We start from the raw sequence: 22,869 nt of genomic DNA, 5'->3' as shown, positions 1-22,869 counted from the left end.
CTTAATTTAAGCGAACCCTTATATTTATTAATAGAATTTTTTATTTAATAGACAAGTCTAGTCCTAAATTCAACAGATTCTTAATTTTTATTGTCTTTTTGGGAATTTACATGGGTTTATAAGACTCAACTGGGGATATATTTTTCTGGATGATGTGTACTTTCTCTCTTTCAAAAATATTAAAAATTGAGATGAAATTTTTTAAACGAGTGATTATTTTTTTTAATTACATAATATTTAAGAAGAAATAATTTTTGAGTTAAAAAATGTTTTAAAAGCAATAATTTGCCTTGGAATAGAAAATCAGCCAAAATTAATTTCCAAACTAAGGGTATTAAAGTAAAAAATAAAATAAAATTCAAAACTAGATATAATTTCATTATGGGCAAACAATTACGAACTTTTAAAAATATAGAATAAATCCTTATTTATATCTTTTTGAATTAATTCTACATATTTCTGTTTCTTTATGGGAGATCCTATCCCAATTTTGGCGTGCATAACAAGTTTTTTTATTGGGTACACAAACGAAGATAATGAACAAGAATTAGATTATATTTAATTTCAAATTGAAAATCATCCTAAAATCTAATTAGTTATAAATGTTGAAACTTATTATGCTCACATCAAAAAATTGGTAGGTGTGTTATAACTTTGTGCATCATGTTGCACCTCGTTAATGGATGGGTGAGTATAACAAAAAAACTCATATTCATCATAAATATATTAGAATTTATATTTATATTTATCTGCTCTATATTTATAATATATTTTTAACTCTTATTTACTATATTAGAATTTTTTTTTTAAAATATTATTGCAAAATGTCTAAAAACAAACATAAAATTTTGACGTGTTACTTTATTTTGAAAGACTATATTTGTTATAAAGTTTGATTGCAATTTGAAAATTTAGTAATATGTATCAATAAAGCATTCAATAGTCAATTCGTTTTTATTGTGCTTTAATGTGCTTCTTATCTTGCATTTGGTGGGTATAGGGAGTTGGAGCGTATAAGTGATGGTATAGTTGTGATGGATATATACCCTAGGATGGTAGGTATTAAAATAGTTTGCTATACGTACATAAATAAATGTGTATATGTGTGAGTATAAGATTTTAGTCACTAACTACTCATTGTGAATGACGAGTAGATAGTGAATATGAATATATAAAGTGGGTATTGATGCGGAAGAGATACTTATGAGAAATGTGAAAAACATCATAGTTGATGAAAAGAGAAGTTGGAACAGGTCAAAGAAAACGTGGAAGGAGAAAGTTAAGAAGTTCCTGAACGAGTTGCACGACTATGAATAAAACTAGTTGGATATGCAGAACTTGAGTTCTTGACCATTGATAATTATATTTCCTTGTTTTTATTTGGGCCTTTATGATTTTTTAAATATTTTTTTGGTTTATGTTTGTAAACTCAATTTTTGTCTTGTCTTGTCCTGTCTTATCTTTATTTGCATTTGCAAGTTGATCTGGTTAATGATTTCATTGGTCGTAACCTTCTTTTCAAAGGTATGATATGCCATTTTCTAGCCCTCTACAGACTCTGATCATAATTTCTATAAGTGAGATATACTGAATATCATAATGATTCGACAGAAAGTTCACATATTCACTATTCATCTTGTCCCTTATCCCATCTTTTTATAATACCATACTATTTTAAACTTTTTTATACATTAAATTTATTTTAGTTTTAGGATAGGTTGTGGGAAGGAAAGTGTTAAGGTAATTGAGATATATAAAAACATTTCTATCAAGTGTTTGTATAATCAAAGGGGCATTTTCTCTTATATTATAATTTACTGTGACATTGTTTACAATTACTTTCTCATTCCTATTTGATTTGCCTCTCTTTTGAAAATGTATAAATATTAATTTATAGTTGGTATAAGATTAAGTAACAATCGAATGAGATTATAAAAGGGCTAAAAGGCAAACAAATGTAAAGTAAGTAGAGCTATCCAAAATAGAAATCAAAATACAAATTAATACGACGACAAGAGTAGCACAGAAAAATCACATGTTGTATGAAATGGTCTCGCCGTGACACATGCTTTATACATGGGTTAAATAGCCTATCTATGATCTAATAGAAGTACTTCATATTATAAGAATTTGAGATCCTTGATTAAAATCGTCTCATCAAGAAACGGTCTCTCACAAGACTACCTCATACAAATTTTTGTGCGAAACAGTCTCATCGTGAGACGTTCTTTATACATAGACTGAATAGCACAACTATTACAATTATTGATATATCAACTCCTTATTTTAAGGTCATCTAATCGAAAAACAATCTAATCAGAAGGAGTAGCAAAAAAAAATATGCACGACAGTCTACAGTCCACACGACCAAGTAATAACATACACGTGAAGGACAACGACAATGCATGTGGCTTTATCCACCTCAAGGCATAAAAAGCCCATTCTTTACGAGCTTTATTTAATTCTACATACATTCCAATAAAACAAACCAATACCAAAATTAAGGGGTAGGGAGAACCATTGGGTTCAAATAAATTAGTAAATTACTATTATATAATTTATGAACATAATTTCCAATTTCATTGAGACATTCTCGCCACACTTACAAGTTACAAGCACGACAATCCGGTGTCGAAAGTTTCGTTACGATCCTTCAAGAGTATCCACAGAGGAAACAACAATATTGCAAGCAGGAATGCACAAAATGTGTGGTAAAAATAATGTTCGGGTTAGAGTATCATCTCGTTTCATTCGAATCACGTACATATCGAGTTTCTCATGATAATACTACTAGTTCACTTAACCAGTGTAATATAATTCACTAGCTAATTCGCCTTTTGGATTCGCGATTTGCTTAAATATGTTCAAAAATAGCTCAAAACCGACCATAATTCGCTTTTTTCGATTCGCAATCCGCGAGGATATTACCAAATCACGTGACACTGCACCTAAGCTATTCTCCCTTCACTTACTTTCAGGCTAGTATTCACAATTTGCATTTGATTTATTTACACAGACGCGAGCAGTTGGGAGACGCAAGAAAGTCAAAAGCCTCAACCCAAAACTCTGCGCAGATCGGCCTTTTGTTCTTCTGTGAGCCTTGCCGGATACTTTACATCAAACTTAACTCTCAAATTGACTCCACAGTACAAAACGCGAACCCATTTTTCATTTTTCTCTATTCAGATTTGTAAAGTAAAAACGGAAACTCAAATTTATTTATAAGAAAGTTATACAAATCTTGTGTCGGGTATGTAAAATAAAAAGAAATTCCACAGACCCTGAGTTTTTTATTTTTCCACCAATATTTTTTAAATCCACGTGGTAATCTTGAGTTTTTAATTTTGGTATGTGATAGACAAAATATTAAGTTTTTGGTTAAATTAAGTACTTATTTCTACTGAATTTCAAAATATGTGATTAATTAGGATGATCACGACGTTTGGTTTTTGAAAAAAAATATCATTAGTTTGGTTCAAATAGCGTAAAATTAACAAAAAAAACTACTCTTTTGTTTACCACGTGAAAAAGTTGGAAGGTCAAAATCACCAAGTGAATTAAAAACATGTTTATCTACCACTTGAAAAAGCCAAAGATTCAGGGTTACCCCATAGAATTTGGTTAAAATAAAAGCTAACTAACCAGCGAAAACACGTTGATAGTATATAAATTAGGTACATTCGGGGGATGGTCTAACCCATCAAGGGGTTGGGTTTTGATGGCATTATGTAAAGAAAATGGAACATTGTGATGCTAGAATCTTAAACTCTCTAGTCTACCAATAACAAAGCACAAGTCTCATAACTACAATCAATCTCACTAAGACAGAGCATCAGGAGATTAGCAACGAAATTAAATGTCATATTTTTATGATCTGTACATGTATGAAATAAAAAAATATTAAAAATTTTTGAATCTCACATCGAGTTGCATAAAAACTCTAATGTTGCATATGAATAGAATGGGGAAGTAGTTTCTTCTGTCCTGATTAAATGCAACACTTGTACTTTTTACTTAGATTTAGTTTTCTCACTAATGTTTAAGAAATTATGTAGTCAAGTGGAATTTGGTTAAATTCATCTCAAAATATAATATTCAAATACTAATTTTTTTTATAAATTTTACACGTACGTAATTAAAGATATTAATTCATCTGATCAAAAAGAAAAAAGAAAGGTTTTGCTCTAGTTTGAGTACAATTTGAAGTTCATTGTGAAATTTCATGTTTTGATAACAATATACTAATGCCTAAGAAGTTATTGAGTAGCAGCACAATCCATTGGATTAAACCCAATTCTCTCATTCTCCAAATCATAAACAACCTCAATATTTTGTTGTTGAAAACTTCCAAATATTGCACTAGGCCCACCAATTTCATCATCCACACCTTGATATAACAAACACTTCACAACACTAAAATTACTAGGAGGACTAATAGCATAGAAATTGTTACCCTTTGGCAAAACCAACCTAACATCATCCACAAAGTGAAATGTAATTGAAGGAAGATCATCATTTTCCATACAAAAACTTCTATTATTATTAGGACATGGTACCTCATAACAAAGATCAAATCCACTTTGTTTCTCGAGTTTAGTAGCTCGTGGGTAAAGGATCATAGAATCAAGTTCTGATAGAAATTCTGAATAAAACGGTTCAGACAAATGTGTATATGTGGTTCCGGAATCAATCATCATACCTCCATTACCCTTAGAATCAATTTCTTGTAACTTGGATGGTACTTTTTTTAAGGTCATATTGCTTATTGTAATAGCTTCTAGGCCAATGTAATAGTAGTTAGGGTATGTAGGATTTGTTAATAATGAGGTGAATTTGGATGTTTCTTTGGAAGATATAGCCATTTCTCCTATGATTAGAGGGCTTGAAATATTAGGATTACTAGCAAATTTGAAGGAAACAAAACAATGGGAGAAACCCTTTTGAAGGAACCCTAATTGTGATGGTAATGAAAGTGAACCTCTTCCAAATCCGGCTATTCCTAAGGGTTCTTTATAAGTTGATCCTATACAACCAAACCGAAATCGTTCGATATCTTTGGTTGTACTAGGACTACTACTATGTATCCTCAGTAAATCGCTGGTTAATGTCCCTACGACAACTGCATCACCCCCGTATGTATAAGCAAAACCAGGGCATGGTCTAGAACAAGTGCCTTTAAGAAGGGTAATTAATGGGCACCCTGCCATAATACATGGATCATAAGGGTTATCAGAATTGTGGATTTGAGTGCAAAAAGAACTACCACAAGAAACCCTCAAAGATGAAGAAGAGTACAATGGAGAAAATGCATTTGTTAATTTGTTTGTCCTATAATATGCATCACATTCTATACAATCAAAGGACAAATTTCCACAAGGTACCCAAGCAAGGTCACTTCCGGTGTCCATATAGACTTGTATGACTTGTGGAGGTGTCCCTATGTTTAAGGACATCAAGTATCCATCCCTAATTGCTCTAAGTGGCTCTACCACATTGAATATCAAAGGATCAGATTGAAGACTTGAACTAATAGCGTAATTTTGAGAGATGACATTTCTCGAACGGCTTAAGTTGATGATTAAAGAACTAAGATTAGAACGGACATTATTGAGTCTTGCTAGGGATGGAACGGAACAAAATGTAAGAGCTAAGAGGAAAATAAGGGAAAGAGAAAATGATAAGATTATTTGTGGCATAATGGTTATAATAATACGTTTTCTTACACTTGATTAAGTACGTATGCATATGTGATATTATATAGAATGAGAGAATGATGGGCTATATTATGATTGATTAATTAAGGTTAATCATGATTTATGAACAAAAAATAGTGTTAAAGAGGGTGCTTAGCTTGTGTTGGCTCTTTGCGTGGATGAAGATGCAATACTATTATTGGCATGCAATGATTTGTTGATAATGGTAGTAACTTATCCCGCATGCTCCATTTGTACCCAATTAAGCTTATTTTTTACTTGATAGTATTGTTTTAACACAAAATTCTTAAATAAGTTGGTTTTCTAGTGAGACTATTTTTATTGGGCTAATATATGTATATTTAGTATGTTAAAGTAAATACTTACAATTTCAAAATGATTAATTACAAAAATGGCTAATTATATAAGTACGTTTCATAGTGAAAAAGTCTCATATAAGACAAGCCCTTGTTTTAAGGGGAAAAACATGAAATTATTATTTATTATTAATTAATTGTTCAAATTTCTTTCTTGATTCGAGTTAATTTTTATTCAGGATTTCAAGTTATTATTTGAGACTATCTTAATTATTACATAGAAATGTGCATCTTTGGAGCATAAGGAGTTATATTCACAAATTTTTGTGAATATGTTATTTTAATTAAATAGAAATGTATCTTTGGGATTGAAGGAATACATATTCTTAAATTTCTTGGTAAATTGCTATTTCATGTAAATAATTCCAATTATATGGAATTCAAGTCATTTTGGGCTATCGTAGTTTGAGTTAGAGCAAGTCATATGGTTGGTAGGCCATGTATAACTTTAAATTGTGTTTTATTGTGCCGACCACCCTCAAATAAAAATCTATGACATGACACAAACAAGTGAGCCATACATGCCATATTAGGACGTGTCGCGGGTCACAACACAAATTTATTTATTTATTACTTTTCACCATTCTAAGTCATCACATGATATACGCTTGATGGGCCATGCAAATATATCGTACTTACAAGACACATGTCATGCTAATTTTAAATGACAATTCATTTAAGAAGCTCCTAGTGCTTATCAATAACTCAAAATAAAAAAAAATATTCAACAAGCTTAGCTAGAAATGACGCAACATCCTCGAATCGTGGCTCTTCCTCTCTACATAATAATTTAATTTTATCATTACTTATTTTTTATTTTATTTTTTAAACCTATTTTCAGTCCATTAAATTTCACTTATATTGCAACCGAGGCAATATAAGTGGGGCAAAAGGAGTATCTTAGTACTAAGTGATGTGTTTTAGCCAATTATGGAAATACTTTTTTCTGTAAAGCAAGATTAATTAGTATTAGTTGTATTATTTTATCGATTTATAAGTAAATTAATTAAGGACAAGGTTTCTATTTAAAGCATTATATGTACATAATTTCTGTAAAGTGGGCGTGGGAATTAAGTGAAAAATCTAGCTGTACATCCATGAGAACATTCCCCTATTTTTATTGTCAAAAGGCAAGAATCATAACTGTCTGCGCCTACCAAATTCTTCAATCATATACTTTATCGTGATTCTTATGCACAAGCTTCACAACTTTTTACGCATAAGAAGATATTAATTTTATGTCCGTTTGGAATCAGTTGCTAGCTCACTTGCATGTATTTATACGTAATATAGTTGTAAAGGGAAACCTAATAAGTTGATATTTATCCGTTCATATAATCAAATTTGTTGATTCGAGTTGATCTGATTTCAAAATGAATTTATGAAAATGCCTTTGAGAAATAAAAAGGTGGTTACAACTTACAACAAATTAAATAACAAATGGTTTCTTTGATAATCGGTATTAAATGGTGGAAATGATAATGGAAAGATAGTGTAACTTTGTAGAAATATTTTTTGACATGTTTAATGGTCATGTCATGCTTATTCTCCTTAACAATCTCATTTCTTCGTAAATTCATTTCAATGCATTTTCATTTGAATACGTGGTGTTAGGTAGTAATAGAAAAATTATGAACTAAACTAACCATGGAAATGACATGATACATGTTATAAAAATTTACACTATAATTCATTCTCATTCTCACCATTTAATATTGATTATCAGACAAACCATAAGTGTTCACAATTACATCAGTTTGTGTTGGTTAACTTTTACAACTATCAATATCAATACAATCTATTTAAATAACGCTTACAATTCATACGTCATGTTACACGTTCCACAAACTAATGGCGATACAATGTTTTAATTGACAATTACAATTCAACAATAGACAATTATAAATACAAGTTATACTCCAAAAAGAACCTTGAATCTCTCTATACATAAAGTAGTATCCTATATTTGAAATATCGACAAGAAACCAAGCAAAAAAAATAAAGAAATGTACAAGAAAATTGGAGTACAATTGGAAAAGTAAATTTAAGTGCAAAATGTGAATAAAAAAACAGAAGTAAATGCAAATCTCAATTTCAGCAGCGTCCAAGTTAGTTCTCCCCCTTTTCATTAGTCAGAAGCTGCTATAACAAACCACATATTCCTGTATGAGTCAGTTTCACCGTGAGACATGTTCCATATTTGAATTCAATAGCCTAATATTTGAAAATTATAACTTATGAACTTCTTTTTAAGGTCGTCTCACCATGACACAGTCTATCACAAGAATAACCGTTCTTAAACCACTACAGCTTGGCCAGTCATCCCATCATGAAGCTGTAATGAACCATCTTTCATTAAGTTAAGACTCAAACTCTTGAATCTTTCTCTTGAGTATTGCCTTGAAGCCTTTCTCCAATCAGTCCCGGTTTTCATCATTGCTACGAATTCCTCGTAACTTATCCTACCATCCTGATAAAATTACACTTTCATGTGAGAAAATCTGACAGGAAACTAACCAAATGGGGTAGAAATTAAGGATCACAAGATACCTTGTCGGTATCAACTTCGCGCATGATCTCAGTTAGAACATCAGATTCTGTCTCAGCTGATTCGTCAGCCAAGGCATCTCGAAGCTCATCTAACTCGATGTAACCACTTCCGTCTTTGTCAAAGTACATGAACGCTCGATGGAAATGCTCATCGTTTTCCATTTTCTGCAAGTGAATCGTAACTGCTACAAACTCACCGTAGTCCAAGTAACCGTTCCCATCTACATCAGCCTGAATAGAGATTTGTAAAGGAAGTACACCAGAGGTAAGAAGGTTGTTTCTTGATAGATTTTTGCAATTCTTTTCTGTTTTAATGCTCATATCAAATAACTAATGTATTTTCTGCTGATTCAGAACCTAAAGTCCGCCTTGGACCGGAAACACACACAGGTTTATCTGAGTTGGCTCATAAGGCTAAGCAGCCCTTTGAAGGTAGGATGAGGATTAAAGGAGATCCCTATTTCCATACAAGAATAAACAACAATGCCGAAACTTTAAATCCCATAAGACTGCAATCAACTACATGAACCTGTAGATGATTTCCGATGATCGTCTACCTGAATTCTAAAATCCCTATTTCCAAAGTACCTCTAAATTTTTACCACTAGACCAAGCTAATTTGGTTGACGTCATTGTTATTAGAATCCCGATCCTAGTTTCTGATTCTACGATCCTACGATTGAAAAATAGGTGACCGATTCAGATCATAGGCAGGATCTTAATGTTGGTGGAATCGTACAATCCTCTTAGCTCAAGAATTTAGGTGGTAAAATCATAACATGATGCTACGATCAAAAGATCCGATCCTATAGGGTAGTTTCAATTGTAAAATATTTTCATATAATCCAGACTTCACTTATGCATCAATATATATATATTTATAATAATTATATCAATACCACTATAAAAGTAAAATTTTCGTGATTTGCAGTTTAAAGTGATTATTTTCATATAATCCAGACTTCACTCAATAAATGAAGTCAAATAAGATTTTTTTCACATCTTATCACTTAAAATAAACAAATATAATTGATGATTAGTAATTTAAAAGCAAATTAATGCATATATGTAGGATTACACGATCATACAATCCCATTATACCGATTTCGATCTATCCCCTCAATGATCCTAGATAAAATCGTCATTCTAACAACCTTGGTTGACGTCAAAAGGAATTAAGTCGTAGGGGTTAAAAAATATACAGAAAGAGTTCATGTTTATTGTAGTGCGAAACAATGAACAAAATACAACAAGTCCATAAGAATAAGTTTATTCAAGAAAACTTACGACGTCCATAAGGAGCTTTATCTCTGGTTCAGCAAGCTGGGAACCAACCTTTCGGAGACCAGCCCTTAATTCTTCGAATGTTATTTTTCCATCGCGGTCAGTATCCATCAACATAAACATATCTTTGATTATTTCTACCTCTTCAACTGATAAATGTTCAGCTATGACCTGCACAACATTTTAATCTGATTAGTCCATTCATGATTCAACAATCTAACACAAAATGAAGCTTACAATTCTATAAAAAAGTTTACCCTTAGAGCCTTCTTTTTGAATCTATTCATGCCAGCAAACTGCTTGAGTCTTGTCCTAACGATATCTCCCAACGGAACATTTGGAGCTTTCTTAGCATTCTGTATCCAAGGGTGTTCTACAAATAAACAATAGATGAACATTTGTTCGATTTAGACCCAATAAGTATTTCAGCAGTATTTAAGGGACAGAAATTGCAAGAGTAAACAGACTTTGAATACACCTCTAGGCTCTATGACATCCAAAGATAATATTAGACCGTGACAATTTGTCACATAGTTTCATCCTGACCCACTCGTGTGGACATGGGACACCAATGGGTTCGGACCCACAAACCCACGCGTCAAGGTGAGGTTCACTGTTTCCCAAAACCATAGGGTAAGAGGATTAGCTCATCTAATATATATGCAAATCTACTACCCACTGTGGGATCTTATCTCAGATATGAAGTATTTCCAACAGATAACTGATAGAAAGTATTTTTGTTCCTTGATGCATCAGCATCACAGTACTTCAAAATAGCATAGTTTTTTCCAAAGCTGAAAACTCCAAGCAAACTTATAAAGAGCAAGCATGAAATTGAAGACTCACCAAGAACTTGTTGAGCAGTCAATCTCTTGTTAGGGTCTGGATCCAACATCTGTTTGACAAGGCTCTTGGCACTTTCAGATATTTGAGGCCAAGGCTCCCTCTTAAAATCAATAACCCCCCGCAAAATCGCCAAAGCCACACCTTGCTCAGTTTCTGCAATCCACAATATTTTTACTAGTAGACTTCTAAGGTGAAACACCTATACTTTACAACACTAGTTATACATTGGTTATAAAATTTGAACTAATAATGTAACGATTGATCTGAACAGCAACTAGAGGGTGATTAGAAAACGGCTGATAGCTGGTGGTTGATAGCTAATTACAATGGCTAATTTGACCAACTGATTCTATTAACTAATTTGATCAACTGATTTTGAACCTGCTACTATGAGCAACCTGTTCAAAAATAACTTATTCATAACAAAAGTTGTTTTAATCAACTAGTTTATATCAAAATAAGCTAAAATTGCCCAATAAGCTATTTTGCCAAACACCTTCAATATGCTATGAAACCGCACTATCTCTCTTATCATTATGAGTCTCAATTCTACAAAATAACACAAGTCCTTTCGTATGTGAACTTAAGCTTTTCAAAATTTCTCGTGCTAACTAAAAGATTGTTTTCCTAACTTAAATTTTATTCAGTTCAGTATTGTTTATTAACTTTTACGCTTACATTATTAACCCTCTTTCGATATGTAACGAACAATTATGGTTAAAAGGAAAAATCTACATTAACCAACTACTGCTACCAGCCTACCACCCTCCCCAGCTCGTCTAAGCAAGCCTAGATGGAATCAATACCTAAGAAAGCAAAATTTAATCTCTTTATAGGATATTATTCAAAACATATCTATACATTCTTATTTCTTAATCATGTTTAAATAGCTAGCTAACCACCTATACTAGATGGAATCATTCAATTTATAATTGTTAAAGAGTAAATACCATATCTTGGGTCTTCAACCATCAAGCTTTTGGTTGAATTGGTTCCTTAACATGGTATCAGAAGCCAGCGTGACAAGAGGTTACAGGTTCAAATCTCAACCACTCCTCATTTAAAGTGGATATATATCGCCAGGTATAAGGAGAGTCTGTGTTGTATCCACATATCTAGCCCAACGGGCTCTCGTATGAGGAGCGTGTTAAAATATATAATATTATCTTGGAGCCTCAACTAACAACTTTAGCTTTGGGTTGAGTTGGTTTTGTTGACGGTAGCTATCCTTTTCGGTACTCCTCAACTCTTAAAAGCATTTTCCTATTTATTTTCAGCTATAATCTATAGTTTTTAGTTTCCAAGGAAAGTCAGTCATGTGCTTAAAGTTAAATGAGCAATGAACATGATGAAATAGGTGGCAAGCAATATACCTGCCCAAAAAGGAGGAACCCCACAAAGGAGGATGTACAATATAACTCCTGCACTCCACACATCCACCTCAGGCCCATAATTCCTCCTTAGTACTTCTGGGGCCATGTAATATGGGCTCCCTACTATTTCTGTGAACCTTTCCCCTGTTTCATAACCCAAAAACAATAACATACTTTAATTAGATGACAAATCAAACAGAAGTGATTCCTTTCACTATCCATTTGAAACAATCAACTATTCAAGTCAAAGACATTGTTCAAATCATAAAAATTAAGCAAAGTTTAGACTAAGCTACGGCTGACTCAATTCAGGATGATTTTTAAATTTAAGAAAAGATAATTATATGTACAAATTATTATAATTAAACATAGCGTCATCTTCTTGTGTCATAGAAATATGAGTTAAGACTTCACCAATCAATACAAAATTAGTCTTTTAGCAACCACCAAGTCTTGTACGAGACTGTCATATGAGATGAGCATATACAATCAGTCTATTTTTTTAATTGATTACTTTAAGACTATAAAAAATGATCACTTTAAGATAGTAAGTACAACCCAATAGATATAATAATATGATCGCTCAGTCATATAGTTTTTTTTGAGAATTTATATTTAACCACATCATATCAAAAACTATAATTGTCCGTAAAACAACACTCCCTCCATCTCATTGAAACATCTAAATTTTTACAATTGATAAATCCAACTGATTATGTTACGTTTTTCGTTTCAAAAAATTACCCAATATAATTCTCATCCACAAATTTTACATATTATGATGCACAACTTTTAAGTTTATCACAAATTTATGTGTTACAATTTGACTAGCACTTTCACCAAAACCATTAATCCTCTAGAATAGTCAAAATCCTACAATATTCCAAAATAAGAGTAGCATCAAGAAAAGTATGATGCTTTTTATTAAATGCTACATCAAATTATAATACTTAACTACAAATCCTCTACTTGTTTGATTAAAAAATCAACTAATATCTTAAAAAGGAGAAGGTTTAGCAATAATTAAACTCATATTAAAAAATAATAAATACTGTAAGCAAAAATATTTGAAATGATAAAAGTATCATGAAATAATATCAACATTTCTAAAGAATTAGTCAAAAAAATCTACACCTACAACAATTTATTATTTATTATTTATTATTATAATCTCTAATCCTTATCAAAAATTATAATGCAAGAAAAGAAAAACTCACCAGGACGAAAGAAAACAGAGAGACCAAAATCAATAGCTTTAAGAGCAGAATTTTCCTTCTTATTAGCAAACAAAAAATTCTCCGGTTTCAAATCTCTATGCATAACACCATTATCATGACACATTTTAACAACTTCTGCAACCGTTTTCGCAACCGTAGCCGCCGCCCGTTCCGAATAATGTCCACGAGCAACAATCCTATCAAACAATTCACCACCTTCACACAACTCCATAACTAAATGAACCGCTTCATTATCTTCATAAACCGCTTTAAGCCGGACTATATTTGAATGAACCGGAAGAGTAGACATAATAGCTACTTCTCTTCTTACATCTTCTACATCAATGGCAGTTCGAAGCTTTCTTTTGGAAATCGATTTTACAGCGAGCCGGTCTTTTGTTTCACGGTCTGTGCATAAGTATGTAACCCCGAATTCGCCGCGGCCCAATTCGCGGCCTATTATGTATTTATCGGTTATACGCGGGCCGACGGCGGGGATTATGTCTTTAAGGACACGGACTGGGGCGGGTTGATGGTGGTTTGTGGAGTATGGGTTGGGTCGGGTTAGTTTCTTTTTGGGTTTGGGCGTTTGTTTGGAAAGTTCTTCGGGTCTGATACAAGCGTTGCAGTTACCCATGATCAGGTGGAGTTGGGAAGATGAGGAGAGAGAGGGAAAATGAGTTGATAAGAGAAAAGGGAAAGAAGAGGGAAAAGCAATTAAAGTTGGTGAAGGTTTTTTAATATAATAACTTTTAATTAATAATGTAATTTTTAAAATTTTTTGTTTAAATGTTCTTTTAGTTAGTTAGCAACTTAGCATGGACCTGGCGCCCGACAATCTTAAATGTAAGTTAGAGAGCCTAATTAAGTAGGGTTTAGTATAAGATTTTGAAGTCATCTCTTTAAAAGACAGTCTCTCACAAGAGTAGTTGTTAAAGAAGTTTCACAATAAAAATATTGTAGACTAAATTTATTTTAGACTTATATTTTTTATTTCAATAATGATTTTAGATTAGTAATGGATTTTTAATTTGAGAATCGGGACTTATTTTATTTAAATAATATATATTATTTTATAGGAAGGGTTATGAATTTTTTTTCACATAATTCTTCCCCTTCACTAATACTACCTTGTAACAAAAAAATAATTAACAAATGGTTAATAGGTGACAGATAATTAATATAGATGCTTGACAAATGACTAATAACTAGTAAATGAAATAAGCGCCTGATTTTGATCAGTTAATCTTAAAAATCGTTATGACTTATGAGTATATGGTTAATTTTTCCATTGTATATATGATTTGATATTTTGATATATATATATATATATATATATATATATATATATATATATATATGATCCACTATAACAATTATAGAAAAAACGATATAATCTATATACTTATATTTGATTAAAATTTTAATTAATTATATATTTCAAAGTATTGATTTAATAATTAATACCACAATCGTATCTAATTTAACATGCTTAAATATTAATTTTACATGTGATAAATAAACATAATTTTTTATACAAATATTATGCTTGGATAATGTGATATGCATATAAAATTCCTGACTTACACACTTAAGTTTAACTTTTTAATTGAATTTGTTCATTTATAATGATTTGTTCCTTTTCTTTAAAATAAAATGGCAAATCCTTAAAACATATTTTAATTGGTTTTTAACCGCGAATTAGCATAATAATTAAATAAATGGACGAAAGAAATAATTAGATTGAAGAAATAGTGAGAATGGTTGATAAAGTTTCAATTGGTCAAAGAAGTGGGGCCTCCTAATATCCCTTAATATGGAATCAAAGTCATAAAATCAATGAATATTTGTTGAACTTTTCTAATTAGGGCACATAAAATCGCACTTTATCATTAATTAAAGAAAAATAGCTACCAAACAAAACAAATTTATTTCAAAACAAAATCTTATATGTTATTGTTTCGTAACATTCAATATGAAAGGCATCTAATGCTTTCGATTTAGAAATCATATAAAAGAAACTCATGTTTTAGAATTCATAATAAAATATTCATTTTAATATTATGTGTCACGTGATATTTAAGTCTGATACAGAACTAGTATATCAGGTCGTCTCTATTATTTTTAAATTTTTTTCATTTTAATAGAAAACAAAAACTTGATGAGTTGTGCGTATAAACCTCGTACCAGACATGCTATTTTTCAAACCATGCACGCGACATGCACGAGACACAAAAATTCCTACTTCATGCTAGACCAAACAAGGCACAAGCCATGTTGTGTTGTGCGGTGCCTTGAGTGGGTTGCCTAAAGTGGGTCTGCTCAATCTCTAAATAAGAGAAAACAAAAAAAATTAAAAAGATAAAAATAAAAAGTAGATGAAAGGATTATAAGTATGAGATTGAAAAAAATGAATTTGTAAATGTAATTAGGAGAAAATTCTTTCATTGCGACGAAAAATCTTTTAAAATTAGATAAATTAAAATTTGGATCAGCATAGCCTGCTTATTATAATGAAAAACGGGTAACACCATAAAAAACTAACTGCGGTCAAGTTCACCCATCCGTAATATAATTCTAAAATTTATTAATTATGGATAATTTCAAATAAAAAATTGTTTGAGAGAAACAATTGACAACTATAAGTAATTTAATTAGTTTAAAGAGAGCATAATTTAATGATAGAATTTTACAAGAAATAAGGTTGTACTTATTCCAAAAGATTCAAAATATGCTTGTAATATGTATATGTCATCCATATATTATGTTAGCATCAAGTTGAATTTGTTTGCATGGAAGTTTCGCATTTGTCAAAGTACATCATACATCTTCTAGAAACAAACACTGAAGACTAAGAAATTATTAAACGAGTTTCATTGAAGTTGTTCACCTATAAAACATTTTTTGGCTGAGAGTGTAGTACCATTATTTGATTAGCTAATTAGTATTATTCCATATAATTTGGTCAATCCGCAGTTTTTTAAGTTGATTTATTGAATTCAGGTAATCAACTATGTATTGTCGGGCTTGACATATACAAGTACTTTAATTTGTAGTGTAAGTCTATTATAGACTTAATTTATGATATTTATATTGTGCACCATTTCTTAATATTTCATTCTAACGTCTTTGTTTTGTAGTGTACGTCTATTATGGACTTCGTCTACGATATTTTTATCGTGCACCATTTCTTAATATTTCATTCTAAAGTCCAAACTCTTTACTCTCTACTCTACTTGATCAGACTCTTTAAATCACCCTTCTTATACCCACTTTTGTTTTTATGAATTTTTTATATTATTAATCCTAAATCCTAATAAAACTAAGTTCATTGAGTTATTAGGTACCTTATTTTGTTTGTTTCTCACCAACTCATTATTAATTAGATGGGTAATTGTTCATTTTTCTGTCACCAAACCATTCATTTAGCATTATAATTTTAAGCCATTGCCCATTGGCCATCCCTGGTTTATTTTGGTGTGTATGTCACCTAATGATATCCAAAGCTCCTTTTCTGTTCTTCCAACTAACCCATCAATTTTGAAGTCAATTATAATTAGTACTCACTCGCTTTTGTATCATTTACTATAAGGATAAAATTTGAGCAATAAAATAAAACGATAAAAATTGATAAATGGTGTGATTTATAGGAAAGTAGATGAAATGCGTGAATAAGATGAAAAAAAAAAATATTAAATCAATTCCTTAATAACGCTAAATACTGTAATTAAGTAACATTCAACGTTAAACTAAACATACTAATACTAAACTTAAGTATAAAAACGGTAACCGGATTAAGTTGAGAATAAGAAAAGAAGAACAAAACAACACCCAAAAAGTTTAAAATATTCGTAAAAGTACAATTGGGTGAATTCAAGATATTAATATAAGTTGGGTCGAACACTTACTTCTATATATATAGAACAAACTTTGCTATCACTGTTCTATTTTATACTTCTATATATATTTAAATAATTTAATATTAAATAGATTAATGACTTGGACCACGACCTAAGTAGGCATAGGCCTAAATTCCCCCGAGTACAAGTAAGAGGCCAAAAAAGGAATTTCAATGATTAAATTACTTGATAACAAAGTCTTTTATATTATAACAATTATCGATTCTCATCCAATCTTTCACTCTGTTCAGTCTAACAAGTAAAATATTGTAAAAATTATCGATTTAATTTTCACCGAGTCTTCCCCTCTATTAGTCTAGCGAGTAAAATATTGTAAAAATTGGTCCCAACTCCCAAGTGACAATATGTTGTGGAGCTTGCATTGGCCAATAACATGGAAATGAAGCTAAGAGATGCAAAGTTTTGGGTTTACAAGCTGTGTGTGGGACATAATAGAGATATTTATTGCTCCACTTTATTTTAAATATAAAACCTTGGCAAATGGCAATAAATTGGGATATTGGCTTAATCATTCCATCCAAAATTAAGGGGAAAATAAAGTTGTAAGACTCGTGTGTGCATAATTATGCTCCATTAATCATGATCATGGTATTATTATTGCTACTTAATTCAGCTTATGTTGCTTTCATCTCACTTTACAACTATTAACTATGTATTGATCTTTTTAGATTAAAGTTAAATTCATTACTAATGCTGCATTCCTTTCTATGATACATAAAAGGGTAATGTTATATATATATATACATAACTCCTAGCGTTGCACTACTTCGTCCCGAACTCCAATCATTTAGCTCACTCTATAGAGTAAAGGTAATAAGGTATTAAAAATAAGAGACAGATATAGAGTAAAAATAATAAGATTATGTTCAAAAATAAGAATGATAAATAGGATAAATTGAGTTGGATGGATGTAGTATATAAATTAGAAGTAGAAACACCCAGTGAAAAGTAAGTATTAATTATATCGGTATTTGTGTAATTTGCAATGAAAAATAGCTATAAATTTATATTGTAAAATTGTGTAATTAACATTAAAATTATAATATAATTCTATTTTAAGAAGCAAAAATTCTTGTATGAGACGGTCTTATCGTATGACGCACTTCATATATAAGTTAAATAGTTTAAATATACAAATTATTAGCATTAGAGATTCTTATTTTGAGTTCATCTCACCGATAAACCTTTAAAAAGATACTCCAATTCAATGCTTCAATGCAATCGTTATAGTATATCATCATAATTCATAACCCTACTCAAATATAGCTTTAGGGTATTTGGGCCGTTCAAGATCCTAAACAGCTTATAATCTAGCCCAAATCATCAGTGGTTGTTTGATTGATGGCTTTTTGCTTGAGTTTTTGGTTGACTTTTGGCTTATTGATTAGTCAAGCAGTCAAAAAAAGTATTTTATAAATGACTTTTAAGTCAAAATAAACAAGCTACTTCAGTTAGCTTTTGGCTTATTAATCCATTTTTTTCTAATAAACAGGCAATATCTAAATTTACCAAGCATCTCCATAAATATTTGACTTTTTTAGCTAGCTTAAAATCCAACATAAAAAATCAATATTTTCAACTGGTTAAACAAACCAACTAAAAAAGTTAATGACCAACAGCCAAACACCCCTAGAGTTGGATTATTAGCTATCAACCTCTGTCCTATGGCCTATGAAGTTGTTTCGACAATTAAGGCAAGATTAACAAGTTTTACACTTCTCAATACACTAACAAAAATCATCAGAATGTCACAAGGGATGCTCTATATTTCTAGCAAATGATTTTTTTATAACAAACATTTTTTATAAGCATTTTCGATGAAATGTACTTTTCATAGCAAATGAAATTTTCGATTAGTTCAGAATTTTGAACCAAACACAGCCTTGCACTTTCAGGAAGTGATCAATAATCACCAAAATGCATTTTAGCATCTAAGGTTAAATCAGAATGTCAAAAATCACGTTTTACACTTCTCAATACATTAACAAAAATCATCAACAAATTCCAAAACTGTATAGCTCTGCGTATGTGCCTTCGTTTAAGAACTACAGGTATATTCCTGTCGAGAAAACAACAATCTCCAGCTGCAAGAGTTGCCAGAACAGCAGAAAAGGTAAGTTTTGAAGTATATTTGAAGAAGACATACTGTTGATTGATGAAAAGGCGATAAAAATTAATCTTCTTTCCATTTGTGGCCACAACTCTCGTTCAAGCATGTGTAAAATATTGTCATTGGTTCATCAGCTGATCTCGTTTGCATTTGGTAAAAACTCGCTTTGCCATGATGACATTTTGGACATGGAGCTGAAGAGAAAAAAAAAATGCAAGTATTATAGTTGTGGTAAGACGAAGCTATCAATTAATGGAGAACAATTGAGCAAATCAATCACTAAAAATACTTCATTTTCGATAGCCATTGTACTCCCATCATTAGGATACTATTTTGAGATATTTAGAAAAAGTTGCAACATTTCTTGAATTAACAATATTTTATAAATGTATTTCTTGGAACGTCCTTGTTATGACTAAGACAAAGACATAGTAACAACAATATTAGTCCACGAATTTAAACAAATCAAAGAGTAAGGTAGCCGAATACAACTGTGGACAATCTCAATCTATGGTACCTATCGAAACTATTATATAAAACAAAATTTGTCAAGATTAACAGACTAATATTCTTATTTATTCTTTGTGTGAATTCCTTACAGTATGAATATCGCAACCTACTTCTACATTGACTAGCTCTAACAAGTTGGTGGATACTATCTTCTTTGTTAGATAGCTGTCCAACCACTTTGTTTCATTGAAAAGATCTAGGTCGATATAATAGTAGAAAACTCTTTGTATATATATTATCTTTTGTGTTGTTTAGTGTTTTGTATGAGATGAGAGAATAGAAGAAAGGTGCAAGTTACTGACTGAAGAAATTGTGTTTAATGAAGTGAGGTTGAGCCATGCAAACAACTCGAGATTGACTCGACTAGATTAAAACTTGATTCATGTTCATACAAATTTATCTAAACTTTGGTCAAAGTTAGATTCAAATGAAAACAGAATATTAATGAAGTGAGTTTGAGATATGCAAAACTCGAGTTGTTATCAACCTTAAGAGCACTAAGGAGCGCCTTTTGAACTAAGTTCATGTGATAATATTTCTTGACCATGTTAGATGACTTCTCTAAGGCTACTTGGACTGTTATGCTCGATAATAATAGCCTAATTGAGAAATTTGTTAGGAATTCTTGTGCATGAATGATTTTACTTCAGTAAATGCATAATGTGCATTAGAAGTGATAATCGTATTGAGATTGTTAGAAAAAGATTCAAAGACTTGTTTGTTGAGGACATTTTGCACCAAGCATACCTGAGAACTATCAACAAACAGACATTGAGATCGCTAGGAGTTTAAGATTGCAAGCAGGACATCCAAAGAAATTTTCAATTCCGTGTTTACACACTTGATAAACAAACAACCTATGATGTTTTGAAGTGCTTTCGGGTGGACAACTCATTATTAGGAACTAGGAAGTGTCTGGGAAAAGTCTGAGTATAATATGCTGAAACTATTTGGTTTTTGTGTTTTGCCTACAGCCCTGACAGAATGCAGAAAGGGTGATAGGTTTGAGGCCAAGAAAAAAATGCACTTTCTGAAAATATCCTCATTGCAAAAGGGTATATGAGGTTTATGAGCTAGAAAACAACTGTCATGTAAGTAGAGATGTTTTGACTCATGAGGAACATTTGCACTAAAACAAAACATTGAGAGAGCAAAATTTCAGGAGCAACCTATTATGATATATTATGATGACAATGCTGTTCATAAGGAAGGGAGAAGCTTCAAAGCACAATGATGACTAAAGACATGAATTACCTGTAAATAGAAGTTTGGGAGATGCATAACAACTATATAAAGAGATTAATGAGGATGAAGACCTAGAGTTGACTACAGAAGATCAAGAAATTGGGATTCATACACAGGTTTGTGATTTTAGTGTCAGACTATACCAAACCGAACCGTGTACACCCATAGGCATGAAGATATCATCCAAAATTCACACATCTTACCATCAAAATTCATAAACTAGTAACTACAATCCAGGTTTCTCACTGCATCAAAGCAGACTATATTTGTAACTTCATTTCAATTAAAAAAAAATAGTGCCATTAGCTTTGAAGACTACTAGTATGCTGAGATGAAATACTCTACAAGCCACTCAAATAAATAGAAAAGGATCAACATACCCTCGGTGGTTGGCCCTACATTCTTTTGCCCTACAGCAATTGGTGTTGCCTCTTTATGGGCAAGCTGCACTGATCTCTTAATTTTCACCTGGAACCAGTCACGAGTTGGTCTTTGTTCTTTTGAAACATTATGAATGAGCAGAATAAAATATCAGAACACTGAATCAAAAGGATGTACCTTCGGTTCTATAGCAGACACATATGGACATGTGCGACAGAAAAACCTAGCGGGATTACTCATTTCATATTGGAGTAAATTCGCACAACTGGGGCAAAATTCCATTTTCTAAAAAAATTTAGAGAAGAGAAGAACACCTGCAAATCAAAAAGAAAAAAGACAAAATCTCGTCAACAACACTAATTAAGACTAACCCTAAAACAAATAAAAATTGGCCTAAAATTAAAGATTTAAGTCAGCTAGTTAGCTTGGTAATGGCTGCGGCAATGACGGTGGCAGCGGTTGTGTTAGTCTTGATTACTTGACTCAATTATGTGCCCAATTACCCAAAATAAACCCTAATTAAACCCTTGATTACTTGACTGCACTGATTGAATTGTTTAGGAGAAGATTGGGATGATTCAACCCTAACAAATCCTACAATAATCAAGAAGAAAAATAAATGACAACAAAGGAGTACATACCCGGCGGGCGACGGTGGTTAGGGGAGCAACGAGAGTGCAGCAGGGGGGTGAATATGCGGTGTTTGTTTGGGAGCAGCAATGTGAGACAGAGAATGAGGTTTTGAGGGAGAAAGGAGCAGTGGGAGACGGGACAGAGAAAGAGAAACAGTGAAGTGAAGATGTTGGATGTCTGTTTTTGTTAAATGAGTACTCAACATCACTAGGGAATAAAGACATAGTGTTAAGAAGGAAATTAGAATAATTTTTTTATAATAATAAAATTGGGTTTTGGCTTATCGGATCCGGTCCAGATATTTTTTAAGACTTGGTGGTTAGCATATGTTGTCACTCCAAAGTTTGATTTTAATACGAGTAAAGGTGATTAGAAGTACCTTTGTTCTTATTTTTAGATGGTTAGGAGCTTTAAGCTAGTTGCAGCCTTGCAGGTTGCCAACGGTATTAAGAGAATCTTTTGTTTTGCAAGGTTCGTTTAATTAAGACACCTTTTAATAAACTGTCTAAAAAAGATTGGAATCTCATTGTAACTTATCTCTTCTTAGTGAGGTTTACTTACGCATCGTCTTATCATTTTATCCACTTAAAGGGGGATTGTGGAGTGATAAATGATTTTTAAGCGAGCTTGACCCTGCAAAGCTTTGTGGCATTTGTTTGTCCTTCTAGGCTTGCTCTTCCTAATGACACGTTCCGACTCGTTTTTCCGATTCAGCCCGCGTCATCAAGAG

General features: G+C 31.8%; 3 protein-coding genes across 4 annotated transcripts; all 3 read right to left on the bottom strand.

The window, feature by feature from the left end:
• Positions 1–4,256: 4,256 nt before the first annotated feature.
• On the bottom strand, positions 4,257–5,696 carry LOC130799186 (probable aspartyl protease At4g16563). Its single transcript, XM_057662294.1, has one exon. The coding sequence runs from the start codon at positions 5,694–5,696 to the stop codon at positions 4,257–4,259; it is 1,440 nt and encodes a 479-aa protein (XP_057518277.1).
• A 2,051-nt stretch (positions 5,697–7,747) lies between these two features.
• LOC130800358 (calcium-dependent protein kinase 10-like) lies at positions 7,748–14,097 on the bottom strand. Of its 2 annotated transcripts, XM_057663842.1 has the most exons (8): positions 13,341–14,097; positions 12,124–12,267; positions 10,751–10,903; positions 10,162–10,277; positions 9,908–10,075; positions 8,621–8,851; positions 8,335–8,540; positions 7,748–8,232 (listed from the first exon to the last, which is right to left on the bottom strand). In XM_057663842.1, the coding sequence occupies exons 1-7, from the start codon at positions 13,975–13,977 to the stop codon at positions 8,367–8,369; spliced, it is 1,623 nt and encodes a 540-aa protein (XP_057519825.1). In that variant the 5' UTR covers positions 13,978–14,097; the 3' UTR covers positions 7,748–8,232; positions 8,335–8,366. The 2 variants fall into 2 exon arrangements, with proteins under 2 accessions (XP_057519825.1, XP_057519824.1); XM_057663841.1 differs by having other exon boundaries at positions 7,748–8,540.
• Positions 14,098–19,149: 5,052 nt separating this feature from the next.
• Positions 19,150–22,345, bottom strand: LOC130800357 (uncharacterized). The gene is made up of 4 exons (XM_057663840.1): positions 22,148–22,345; positions 21,684–21,820; positions 21,506–21,593; positions 19,150–19,564 (listed from the first exon to the last, which is right to left on the bottom strand). Exons 2-4 carry the CDS (start codon positions 21,786–21,788, stop codon positions 19,434–19,436), a joined length of 324 nt encoding a protein of 107 aa, XP_057519823.1. The 5' UTR covers positions 21,789–21,820; positions 22,148–22,345; the 3' UTR covers positions 19,150–19,433.
• Between the last annotated feature and the right edge of the window lie 524 nt (positions 22,346–22,869).

Source organism: Amaranthus tricolor, chromosome 14, assembly GCF_026212465.1.
Source record: "Amaranthus tricolor cultivar Red isolate AtriRed21 chromosome 14, ASM2621246v1, whole genome shotgun sequence".
NCBI lineage: Eukaryota > Viridiplantae > Streptophyta > Magnoliopsida > Caryophyllales > Amaranthaceae > Amaranthus > Amaranthus tricolor.
Note: the sequence above shows the minus strand (reverse complement) of the source record. Positions and strands in the feature narration are given on the sequence as shown.

Bases quoted from the DNA above. Each gene is read 5' to 3' on its own strand.
- LOC130799186 (XM_057662294.1), bottom strand. From the start codon at position 5,696: ATGCCACAAATAATCTTATCATTTTCTCTTTCCCTTATTTTCCTCTTA.
- LOC130800358 (XM_057663841.1), bottom strand. From the start codon at position 13,977: ATGGGTAACTGCAACGCTTGTATCAGACCCGAAGAACTTTCCAAACAA. The intron at 10,278-10,750 runs GTGAGTCTTCAA...GTTTATTTGTAG, and splicing joins GACTGCTCAACAAGTTCTTG to AACACCCTTGGATACAGAAT. The intron at 8,852-9,907 runs GTAAGTTTTCTT...ATCTCTATTCAG, and splicing joins TAAAGCTCCTTATGGACGTC to GCTGATGTAGATGGGAACGG.
- LOC130800357 (XM_057663840.1), bottom strand. From the start codon at position 21,788: ATGGAATTTTGCCCCAGTTGTGCGAATTTACTCCAATATGAAATGAGT. The intron at 21,594-21,683 runs GTACATCCTTTT...GACTGGTTCCAG, and splicing joins TGTCTGCTATAGAACCGAAG to GTGAAAATTAAGAGATCAGT. The intron at 19,565-21,505 runs GTATGTTGATCC...TTTTCTCTTCAG, and splicing joins TGTAGGGCCAACCACCGAGG to CTCCATGTCCAAAATGTCAT.